Source organism: Arvicanthis niloticus, chromosome 9 (genome assembly GCF_011762505.2).
Source record: "Arvicanthis niloticus isolate mArvNil1 chromosome 9, mArvNil1.pat.X, whole genome shotgun sequence".
NCBI lineage: Eukaryota > Metazoa > Chordata > Mammalia > Rodentia > Muridae > Arvicanthis > Arvicanthis niloticus.
The window spans coordinates 32,615,717-32,628,617 of record NC_047666.1 but is presented as its reverse complement, the minus strand read 5'-3'; the positions used below and the strand labels follow the sequence as shown (position 1 = coordinate 32,628,617).

Here is a 12,901-nt window from a genome sequence, read left to right as displayed (position 1 = left end):
GCTTAGCCCCTGGGGATTATGGGATGACAGGGAAGTGACTTTGGCAGCCTGGACTGCAAAGTGCTTTCTTGTCAGAATATCTCCCTCCTTTTCCCCAGATGGTAAGGGAAGTGACCATGGAGGCTTGAGAAGGTAGCCAAAAATCAAAGTGCAGATGAAAGTTCCAGATGCCTCTGTGGAACGAGTTCACTTTTTTTTTTTTTTTTTTTTTTTTTTTTTTTTTTTTTTTTTTTTTTTTTTTTGCCTCACTTCCTGTAGGAAGTGACAGTTTGCCCCAACTGGCCTGTGACAGGATGAGATAAAGTGTGAGTTTATAAGCCCTCGTTTATTGTGTTAGAACAAAATCTCCCTGACGCTATTTCAGTGTAATGGAAAATCACAGCCCACTTTCCCTGCCAGTGGTCAACTCTGACCTACTTTTGGACATTACTTAGAAATTCCTTGATAAGGGTGTTGGCTTGAGTTCCTCTTCTTTCCCAACTCCTTTCCTAGACAGGTGTGTATGAGTGAACTGTTAGAACACTGAGAAATGGCACACCACCCAATTGCTGAAATGAAGGGAATTAACAATGGGAAATAAAATCCCCTAGAGGTTAGAAGAAAATTGTCTTTTTCTAGATTTCTGAATACATTTCAAGATCACTAACTTAAAATTTTGAATTAAACACTTTTTATTTATGTTTTAAATTCAAACGCTTCAGACTCTGTTCCTGCTGCATTATAAAAAATAAGATTAGTCATTAATATATACTGTGCACCTGCTGTGTGTCAGAAGGCTTAGCTTTGAATATCAGGGATATAAAGGTGGCAAAGTCTTATGGATTCAAATCTAATTTTAAAAGTGTATAATGAGAGTTTGGGAGACAGCTAATTTGTAAACTGCTTCTGCAAGCACGGGGCCCTGAGTTCAGTCTCCAGAGCCCACATTTAAAATGTCAAGTGCAATAGTGCAGCTGTGTAACCCCAAAGCTGGGGATAGAGTGGAACCCACGGGGTGGAGGAAGGTTCTAGCAAAATCTGAGATTCCCAGGTCTCAGTGACAGAGCCTGTCTGAGTTGGATCCCTGGACCCACATAGTGGAAGGTGAGAACTGTACTCTGCCCTCCACACCTGGTACACACACACACACACACACACTGTGTTTAATGCAACAGGTAGAAGGCACCAGAGAAACAATACCTTTAGTAGCTTCCACATGTGTCATGCACATCTACACACATGCACACACACGGATACACAGGTTCATACATATAAACACAAACACACACACTGACACACATGTTCACACAGTCACATATACACTGACACACACAATCAGACACACACATATACACAAGCACACACACATACATAATGTCTGCTGTCTTTAAGAAATTTCCAGCCGTGTGTGTGTGTGTGTGTGTGTGTGTGTGTATAGTATATGCAGTGTAGAGTGTATGAACACATGTGCAAAAATGTACACCTGCTTCCCAGAAGCTGGAGGAGGTCAGGCATTCTGTTCCATCACTCTCTGCTTTATTCCTTTGAGACAGGGTCTCTTACTGATCCTGAAGCTGAACTGATGTCCCACTCCCCAAAATGTAATCTTTATTCCAAAATAACAACAACAATAATGTACATAGTGTATAATAAGTACACTTCAATTTTTTAAATTATACTCCATATTATCATATTATCATCAGAATAGTCACTGACCACTTGCAAGCACAGACAAATAAAAAAGGAGCATTCCCACAGATGAGTTTTCAAAGAGCAGGCCTAAGGAGCCAAGTGAAATGCTTCATATAAAAATTGCTGTCCTTGCTTTGCTGAGTTTGTTTGTTTGTTTGTTTGTTTGTTTGTTTTTCTGTCTGCTGTTTGAATTTCAGACTAACTGTACCGAGAGATTCTTCACAGAGGTAGCATTTCTGGCTATGGGTCTGTGACTTCCATCAACATTGGCAGCCATGAAAATTACATGGATACATTGGCTTGAAGTTGGATTGTATCTGGCTGTGCATTTGAGCTTTCATCATATTTGATTAAGAAGGAAAGAACTCAGCTTTCCTACTAGTTGGATGTGACCCTTGTATTTAACACAAATGTTGTTTTCCACCATTATTTACCTTTAGGTGGCACGTCGCCAGCAAGAGCGAATGCAGTGCCCAGTGTGGTTTGGGTTACCGAACTTTAGACATCCACTGTGTCAAATACAGCAGGGTGGACGGGAAGACGGAGAAGGTGGATGACAGTTTTTGTAGCAGTCAACCCAGACCAAGCAACCAGGAGAAATGCTCAGGAGAGTGCAGCACAGGTGGATGGCGCTATTCAGCCTGGACCGATGTAAGTTACTTCTCATCTGATTCTTGTATCATCAAATGATACTTGGTATCATTTGGTCTTGGATACCAAGTCTGATGAGCTGATCGTGGCTCATTCTGGGATTGTGTTAGGAAAACCCATTTAAACAGCATGGAGAAGAGATCTGTGACTGATTTACACTGCCTAGCTAAGTCAAGCTCTGAAAGGAAGGTTCCCAAGGTTAATTTGTATTGTCTGACTTGAATATAATATGCAGAAAACTGTTAATGCTACAACTAACCAGCCAACCTTTTTTTTTTAGATTCCAATTTTAGTCTCAATTTGCCAGTGAGATAATATTGACTTCAGTATAAACCTAATAATTAGCATTGAAAATAAAATCGCTAAATAAAAACTAGAATTGGCTATGATAGGGCATGTATTTCTTAAGGGTTGAAAGAAACAGCATAGCCATGATTTTAAGCATTTTCTATAAGGAATTCAGAAATACCCTATGTTCTTTTCTCTTTCTTTCTTTTTTTTAAATGATCATAGTGTTCTAAGAGCTGTGATGGTGGTACCCAGAGAAGAAGAGCCATCTGCGTCAACGCCCGCAACGATGTCCTGGATGACAGCAAATGCACACACCAGGAGAAAGTTGTCGTACAGAGATGCAATGAGTTCTCCTGTCCTCATTGGAAAACAGGAGACTGGTCAGAGGTGAGAAAGGGAAGCTCTGGTTCCTAGCTCAGCTCAGATGATTCTGGATTTTCTAGCGTCTGGCAGAGGTGTAAAGACTACTGTATGGTTCTTCCATCTCACACCCCCACCCTGAGGAAACAACGACTCTGATTCTCCGTTTTCATTATGATTGAAACCCTTTAGTCTGCCTGGGACCTCGGAGTCACTAGGGGTTTGGCTGGATCTCACAGCCCACTAGCTTCTGCTACTGACTTGGATAGACTGGTTGTCCCCTTCCCCCACTTGGAGCTATAAATCGTTGGCTGGAAATTGAGGCTTAATTAAGTGTGAGGTTAAAATAGTTTAGGCATAAATCCAACAAAGAGGATTTCCATTTTCCTCGTCTTTGAAATAAGAGATTAGACCACCTGGCTTACACATCCAGTCATGCGGGAGCACTTGGTTAGGGGGAAGCCCAGGCTGAGTGTGCCAGAATAATGACTTCTCATCTCTTGCTTTATGAAGCCCAAGGCAATCTCATTTGTGCCCTGTCTTTGGATCTTTGGATAGAGTATCCATCTTTACTAGTAATGTAGCCCAACACTGTAACAGCCCAGTGAGAATCTCGGCAAGAGGGATCCTCACTTCACCTCCTCCAGGGGATGCAAGTGATGAGGAATAGACTTGCCTTATTAACTGGACAAGTCAGAAATGTGGGGAAGCAAAGGTGCTACAACCACAGCTCCTACACACACACACACACACACACACACACACACACACGCCCATGTAAGTGAAATGTTAACAGTGTAGTTCAGGTGTCGAATCTGAACAGAATACCCCTAATGCTGCTGGAATGGTCAAGTATTGGCACGTGTCCTTACTTGTGTCTGATTTGTGGACACGTGATCAACAAACTTGGTGCTTTCCCAGTAGGTTAGGCACTAAATCCTTGCTTTTTAAAAATATGATTGAAGATAGAGGTTTCACATTTAGACATCTAATACTTTAACGTCCAGTTACTAATGAAGCCAGATGTAGTGGTACCTGTCACTATTCCTACTCTTGGGAGACCAGGGATTCAAGACCACCCTTGGCTGTGTGTACTGTAGTGAATTTAAGGCTTAGCCTGAGACACATGAGACCCTTGTCTAAAAAATAAAAAAATGAAGGAGAGGAAACTTTTATAGCAAGCCCTGACTAAACAGGTACTTGAATAAATACTGAAGGTGCAGCTTGAATGTCCCAACACTTAGTTAACACTAAGAGACTGGAAAGGAAAGAGTAGACAGTTGAAAAAAATCGATCATTTTACTTTGTCCTTTGTGCTCTTTACTCATTTTTTAATTTTTCCAAAATGAGCCGAAATACTAATGATGATTATATTTATCTTTTTTTCTTTTTGAGAATGTCATACATGAACACTGTACGTGCATACTTTAGTTTCTCTAGGTCAGAATTATTGTTATCCCTATTTTATAGACGTAAATACTGAGGCACATCGAGACACTGTGACTTGGTTAGAGAGGCGTACAAGTTGATGGGGCTTTTAATTCTTCACACTGAACCTCTGTGATGAAAACTCCTGACTACTGTTTGTTTCTCAGAGCATGGTACTCTGTTTTTCTGTGTTTGAATCTGGCCATAAGACCTCAAATACAAAGGGAATAAAAGAAAATGATTCGGGGGGGCGGGGGGGAGGAGAAGAAGGAGATGGGGAAAAGAGTGGATGGAATAGGGGGCAGCTAGTGGAAGCGAATGTGGGTGAAGCATAATGCTATGTAGGCGTGAGACTTTCATAATGAAATCGAGTAAGAATCCTGGAAGAGGGGGTTGAGAATGTAGCTCAGTTGGAGGAGCACTTGCCTCACACGCACAAAGCCCTGGGTTGAATGTCCAACAGCATATAACTCAGACTTAGTGGGCACGCCTACGAGGACAGGAGTTGGGCAGTAGAGGTGAGAGGATCAGAATGTTCAGTGACCCTCAGCTACTTGGTGGATTGGGGGCCAGCCTGGGCTTCAGGAGGCTGTACCAGGATATAAAGAAAGAGGGAAAGGAGAAAGAGAAAGGGATGAAAGAAAGCGAAGAGCAATGGATGTGTTGGCGCCTTGCTGCTCGGCAGTGGGGAGGGGCCGAAGGTGGGAAAAAGCCACCTGCTCTCATTAGAGAACAGCCCCCACGGGCTCCAGCACATTGATCACAAGCAACCCTGATGGCCTCTGCTTCTCATTCCAGTGCTTGGTCACCTGTGGGAAAGGGCATAAGCACCGCCAGGTCTGGTGTCAGTTTGGCGAAGATCGATTAAGCGATAGAATGTGTGACCCTGAGGCCAAGCCGGAGCCTATGCAGACGTGTCAGCAGCCAGAGTGTGCAGCCTGGCAGGCGGGTCCCTGGGGACAGGTATTTTGAATGATAAGATTCTTAACTGCATTCTTTCCCTCCCTTATCTGGAGAGGGGCATTCCAGTGGTGGGGTTTTACTGCTGTGTGACTTGGCCTGCACTGTACTTCAGCAGCTCCAGGTTCAGCACATGGGACTCCGCCTCCTGCTGTCCTGCACCACTTCCAGGGTTACCTTGCCCTGCTGGAGCTGATTACTCCAGTTACAACTCCACGTGCAGGTTTTCACCATGTTCTAAACTGCGCACAAGTATTTAAACAAATTCACAACAGACGTGGCATCTGGCAGATGTAATCCATCCCTGGAGTGAGTGTCTGTGGGTATGTGATCAGCCTGCCAGCTGATTTGGACCTGGGCTGTGTTTTGGAAGGGATATTTTGGCTGCCACCAAAGAGGGAATCCAACACTCACCTCTCATACATAAGTGAGATTCTTCAAATGTAGTCAGATCAAAGGGGTCCAGCATCATAATCATCGGGTTGAGAATCTTTTCCTCGTCTTCTAGTGTGTAATGGGTTCCACATCTACCATTTCTAAAGGAGAGCGTGCACGTCCCCTGGGCCCAGTTTGCTCTTGGAATCTAGTCTTTCCTAATATAGAAGCAAGAGAGTGCTGTGTACGATTTAAGCAGCACTCCAAGTTCCCAGGAGAAGTGGAACAGCTGTCTGCTGTCACTTATGCAATCTGTTGAAGAATGACTCTCTCCGCCCTGACCAGCCACAGCCACTCTTGTTCCTTAGCCTCTGCCTTCATCTCCAAACTTTAGTGCAATACACAGGCAGCTTTACAACCGTGTCTCGGGCTTCCTTATCCTTACTGATAGTATTTTTAAAATTTGTCTTATTATACTTTTTAACACTTAGTGGGGAGGGAGTGTTAGAGAGAGAGGGGAGAGAGAGAGAGAGAGAGAGAGAGAGAGAGAGAGAGAGAGAGAGAGAGAGAGAGAGAGAGAACTGTCTGCCTGTCGTGTACATGTGGAAGCTAAAGGAGCTGGTTTCTCCCACCACCATGTGGGTCCTAAGGGCTCAACTCAAGTCTTCATCTTGGAAGCAAGCACCTTTACCCACTGAGCCATTTCAGACCCCCATACTGGCACTTTTCTGCTAGAATATTTGGCTCCAGAGAACACCCCAGTGCAGTGCCAAATCATGTCTAAATAAAGAAAGCCCCTTTATCCTTTCAAACAGTGTTTCTTACTTGTCCAAATATCTATAGCATTCCCTGATTAATGAGAGGCTGTAAACATACCTTGGGCTCACTGTCAAGAAGTGACTGGGTATCTACTACAACTGACAGACAGATTCTCATCCATCCTTTGCCCGTCTCTCTTACAAGGGATCTGGCCTTTCTCTAACTGATCATGCAACTTAGGCAAACACTTATATTTAAGATATAAGTTTTATTAAAGAGTCAAAAATACTCATAAAAAATTTCCAAAATATGTGTTAGCAAAGAGAAAAAAAAATCAAACACACTGCTGACTGAGCACAACATACACACAAAAACAACCATTTTTAAACCTTGGATTGGAATTGTAATCTACCTGTATTTTTAATTGAATAGAAACACACAGGACATAAAATTGACTATCTTAAACAAATTGGTGTTATTTAGTGTATCCATGTTTTATGACCTCATGTTTTATGATCTACTTTGAAGCTATTTCCAGCACCCCAAAAGAAACCCTGAACGTATTCAGCTATTATTTCCCATTCCCTTCATCTCTAGTCTCTGGCAACCCCCTAGTTTGCATTTAGGGTCTGCAGATTTGCATAAGCTGGACTTATCATAAGCATGGGCGACTGTGTGTAACAGACATCCTCTGTGGCTGGCTTCATTCACACTACACAAAGCTTCTCACACTCATCTGTGTAGCAGCATGTCTGATACTGCTTCCTGTCAACTTCTGAATCCTATCACATTGTGTGGGTGAGTGTCTAAAATAGATATTTGGGTTCTCCCCACACTTTGACGACTATGAATTTTGCTGGCATAAGTGAACAAATATTTATTTTAGTGCCTAATGACACTTATTTGGAATCTGCTACCCAGGGATAGAATTTCTGGATCCTATAGTAACTCTGTGTTTAGGTTTTTAACTTCCAAGTGGCTTTCCCCAGAGGCTGTACCATTTTCCATCCCTCCAAGAAATATATAAGCAATATACAATTTTTCTTACAACCATGGAAATTATTTTAATCAGCTTTGAATCTATGGCTTCTAGAATTTGGAGTGGTAATATTTCAAAATTTTAATTCACACTCACCATTTGTAATGTCTTAATTTAAGCAATCACTTACTTAAAAACTTTTTATACATATGAAAATGCTACTTTTAAATAAAAAGTAAAAGACAAATGTCAAGATCAAACCAATATCCTCAAGAAATGCAACAGAAATGTGAATCAAATACTTATTTCAATATTCAAGTATCTACTCCACTGATAGAAATTACCAAATAAAATATACTGGTGGAAAATTTCTTTCATATGTCAACAGTTACTATGTTCCATTTGAAACTATAGCCCTTTCACTGAGTGTAAAGTGCTGTCTCCCTATGGTTTCTGCTCATATTTCCCGAATAGAAAAAGATGTTGATCAATCAGCCATGTGTTTGTCACCATTTGAATATCTTCTTTGGAGAAATGTCTAGTCAAACTTCTTGTGCATTTAAAAAGATTAGAATGGACCCTATCTGATCTGGGCTGTGGCTCTGTAGGCAGAGTGTTCTCCTAGCATCAAACAAGTCCTGGGTTCATTCCTAGCACCAGGCATGGTGCATACACATCTCTATCATTTCAGTATTCAGGAGATGGAGGCAGGAGGATCACAAGTTCAGAGTCAATGCTGATGACATAGACAGTGCAAGGCCAGCCTAAGCTACATGGAACTATTCCACTGTCCCCCACCCAAAAAGGAAATGAAACAAACCTATCAACCATTTTAAAATGTACCTTTTCCCACTTTTCCCACGATCTACCCTGTACCATTCCTTTTTCTAGTCTCACCCAGTTGTTTAAAGGTCATGAGACTGTTGATGTTATTTGAGTTCTATACATGTCCTGGGTACCGATTCTTAAAAATCAAATATATCACTTACAAATACTTTCTTCTCTCTCATTTGTTAATTTTTATTTTTATTTTAAACTCTGCTGATCATGTCCTTTGGTGGACAGATGTTTTTCATTCAGGCAGAGTGTAATTTATTTGTTCTTTTGTTGTCCTTGCTTACAGTATCAAACCAATATTGAACAAACCAATGGCAAATCCAATAGCACAAATGCCCTTTTTATTTTTAGAGTTAAAAATAGTTGGAACTATTGGTTTTAGGCAACCAATGCATTGTTAATTTTACACACACACACACACACATATGAGATGGAAATCTGGCTTCATACATGTGGGTAAACAACTATCCCTGTACTATTTGTTGAAGATTCTTTGTTAAGAGTATTGGCATACCTGTCAAAAATCACCAGAGCATAAACGGAAGTTTGTTCCCAGACTCAGAATTCTGCCCTACTAAGTCTGACTACCTGTCCTAATTCCAGCATGAAACCATTTCAATTCCTTTCAAAAGTTTAGAGATTAGAAAATATGAGTCCTCCAACTGTATTCTTCTTTTTCTTTATTTGTGGGTGCTTGGAATCTCTTCCCATTTTGTATAAAAACTCCTTTTGTATTAACCAGTCTGTTTTCACACTTCACAAAGGCTATGTGATTTTTTTTCCACTGGGTTTGAATGGACTCTAGATCTGTTTGAGGAGTATTGATATTTTCTTTTAGCCTTATTTTACAGTAAATAAGTATCTTTCAGTTTATTTAAGCCCTTTAATTTTTTTTTTTTTTTTGCCTTTAGAGATTTTATCATAAAAGTCTTTCACATTTATGGTTACATTTTTCCTGATGATTTTATTCTTTGGGATATTATTATAAATGAACTTTTTTTCTTAATTTCCCTTTTGGTTATTTTTGATGATTTGTAGAAACACATCTAATTCATCATTATCATCATCAACATTTTTTATAATTTTTATTTCATTTGGTGTTCAGAAACTGCTAGTTTTGAGTGTTAACTATGGTGGTTTCCCTGTAGATTCTTTGGGATGTCTGTGTTTGTTGTGATAACACATGTAGATAGGATAGGCTTGGCTTCTCTTTCCAATCTGACTTTTATCTCTCCCTACTTTGTCTCCAGCTATACCTCCGGTGTGCTCAGAATAGTGAAGGTTATAGGAGACATCCTTTTCAGGTTCCTGACATCAGAGGAGAAAGCCTTTCCCCTCTCTGTGGGAAGCATGCAGAGGGGTATTTTTCCATGTAGAGGAAGGGCCTCATCACTTTTTTTTGGATGCATTTGCATGAAAAGGTTTTTTGTTGTTGTTGGTTTTTTTTTTTTTAATTTTGCCAAGTGACTTCTTTTTTTATACTTATGGATCTTTTTAGGAACTTCTTTCTTTCTGTTTTATCTACTTATATGATACATTTCATTAATTGTTTTTTTTTTTTTAATTGCAAGCCAGCCTTGCATTCCTGGGCTAAATCCCACATGACTACAACCCATACTATGTTACAGGGTTTAATTGCTAGCATTTTCTTGAAAGATTTTGTATCTTTATTTACAAGAGATATTTGTCCATATTCCCCCCAACACACACACACTTTTGATATTGATATCACTGGCCCTATGGGATAAATTCTCAAGAAATAACTGAAAGTTGTCTCAATATTCTTGCCTAGAATGCTCTTTGCAATATTTTTAATAAGAGACAAGATATTTGATTCTTGCGTATTTAGGTGGTGACCCTGTGAAAAATGATACCGCCTCAATATTTTGGGAGTGTTTGAAAAGAACTGATATAAACATTTCTTTAAATATTTAGTAGCATTCACTTGAACTTAATTGGAATTCTTTATTATTGAGTCAATTTCTTTATGTAGATATATTCATATATTTATTTCTTCTCTGTCTTTTGGTAGTGGGGATTGAACCTAGGCCCTCAGATATGCCAGTCATGAGCTTTCCCACCAACCCACACCTCCTGACCTCTGGGTTTTTGTTTTATTCTGTAGTTCATTCAAGTCTACTGTGGTATTTATTACTACCTTCTTCTTCCTTGGGGTTTAGCTTGCTCTTCCTTTTGCTCCTTAAGGTAAAAATTTAGGTTTTTTTTATTTCTTTTAATTCATTCTTTGAAAATTTTATGTAGTACATTTTTTCTGATGTTCTTTTCTGTCCCTCACCTTCTCACAAATCTTCCCCACCTTCCTACGTGCCCAAGTTCATGTTTTTTCTTTTAGGGGCCAAAGAGTCACTAAAAACCATCGAGTCTGATTTGTGTTGGTCATCTACTCCTGAGTACAGAGAATGACTCGGAGTGTGATTGGTATACCCAGTGTCACTTCATTGAAGACAACTGAACTTAAAGTCACCACATAATAGGGGACAATATCCCAACTAGCCACCAAATGCTACCAAATTAAAAGCCCCGTACCAGGAATAGGTTACATCTTTTTGAGTCATTGGCCAAAGGGTCCCATAGACATCAGTACCACCACCCAGCACTACAGGCTATTGCTAGTGCTATAGCTTACCCTCCACAACTTGAAGTAAGCTCCTATTGCTAGTAAGTCTACTGTTTTGAAATCTTTCTAATTAATTTATATGTAGCCATCTGCAGTGATCCACTTCCCCGTGTGCCCTGATTTCACTGTGTCTCTCCAGTTCTCTCTGCTTCTTTCATATTTCTCCCCAGAGTATTTTCTAATATCTCAGCGATTTGTTCTCTGACGTACTGCTTGTTTAATTCATCCAGGGAATTGATCAGTTCCCACACATTGGTAAACTTTCCAGGTTTACTTTTGCTACTGCCCCATTTTATTGTGGTCAGAGAAGATACGTCCCACATTATCTTATCGATGTACTGATGCTTGTTGTGTGGCCTCACTGGTGGCCTACCTTGAAACAATGTTTCATGTCCATTGAGATGAATGTACGGTGTGGTTGGAAGAGTAGGAATTGTCATGATCCTTTGTTACCCAATTTTTCAACTTCTTTCTTCATTAAGTACTTGTCTACTTACTGCAAGTTTTAAAGTTATTATCATTAAGACTCCAATTAACAGTTGACTTATATTTATCCTTGCTGGGTTAGTGACTTTTTCAGTGTAGGGATGGATTCTTTCAACATCTTCTGTTGTCTTACCCATAACACCCTCACCCCCATCCCTTTCCTTGGCCTGTAACTGACAGAGTGCCTTGCAGCCACTGTATTGACCTCTGATATATTTACCTAACTTTTGGCTATTGTATATGTAGGTGTTTTCCAGTATCTTGTCTCCTTCTTACTAATAACTCTGCAAAAAGCATCCTATGCAGAAATATTGACACAACTTTCAATTATTTGCTGGGAATTATTTCCCAGAAGTCAAAGATCACAGAAGTGTACGAAATACCTGTGTTAACTAGGACACCGTAGCAGGTAGAGTGTGAAAGATCTGAAAGTTATGGAGACACGCTTCTCTTCCTTCTGGAGCTCAGGATCAAGGAGCTGAACCCGTACAAGTGTAGTTCCAGTAGCAGACAGAAAGAATTCTAAATGTCATAATAATAATCGACCAGTGTAAATTGTGTGAAGCAAGATTACATAGTTTTACCTAATCTCTGGGTGCCAGCCCTGAGGTCCACTGTGACAGGAGGACCTTTCTTTTGTAGAAAAGAACAGTATGGGGTGTATATGTGAAAGAAAGGTTTTGGTGACATTTTGTTTTATTTCATTCCCCTAGTGCAGTGTCACTTGTGGACAAGGATACCAGCTAAGGGCAGTGAAGTGCATCATGGGGACTTATATGTCAGTGGTCGATGACAATGATTGTAATGCAGCAACTAGGCCAACCGACACCCAGGTGAGTCTCCTGTTTCAACTCAGGTACTGGGTTTGGGCTGTAAAGGGCCAAAATCTCACTGGTTCAGACAAAATGGAAATGTTTCTATAGGGAAATCCATAGGCAGAACAGCCGGGATATAACATTATCTGGGAATTACTTCTTATTTTCTTCCCCATTTAGAATCTCACTTCTTTTAATCTGGGTTTGTCTTTTTTTTTTAAGTTCCTTTAAGTATTAGCACTTCATTCTTCTCGAATAGCAACTATTAGTTGGTTTTATTTTGAACGTGGAAATCTTACATACTTTATTTGAAGATTCCTCCAGGAGTTTAGGCTTAAATGCAAGAAGTGTGTGCTGCTCGGCTAGTTGGAAGCAACTCTTAAGATCCCACAGCAAACTTCACAGGGTCTTGTAAGCTAGCGACTGCTCTTAAAACTGCAGAGTACTGTCGAGGGGGACAGCTGATAGATCCTCACCACTCACCACTTAGAAAGTTACTATTTATCGCAGTCACTTGTGCTCTCATGAGGTCACTGACACCTGTATGCAGCTGTGGTGTCTCCTCCGCTCTATTAACAAGGTCAAGTGCATAGCTTGGCAACCAGCGTGGGGAGAGAGCAGGCAACACAGATGCCAGCAGGTGCTATAATT

General features: G+C 40.4%; 1 protein-coding gene across 4 annotated transcripts in view; it reads left to right on the top strand.

Moving 5' to 3' along the window:
* Adamts9 (ADAM metallopeptidase with thrombospondin type 1 motif 9) overlaps positions 1-12,901 on the top strand; it is a 170,572-nt gene that overhangs the window by 66,121 nt on the left and 91,550 nt on the right. For all 4 annotated transcript variants that reach the window (XM_076940139.1, XM_076940140.1, XM_076940141.1 and 1 more), the window contains 4 exons: positions 2,112-2,322; positions 2,836-3,000; positions 5,200-5,364; positions 12,149-12,268. In XM_076940139.1, the coding sequence (XP_076796254.1) occupies positions 2,112-2,322; positions 2,836-3,000; positions 5,200-5,364; positions 12,149-12,268 (661 nt within the window). The remainder of the gene's footprint in view (positions 1-2,111; positions 2,323-2,835; positions 3,001-5,199; positions 5,365-12,148; positions 12,269-12,901) is intronic.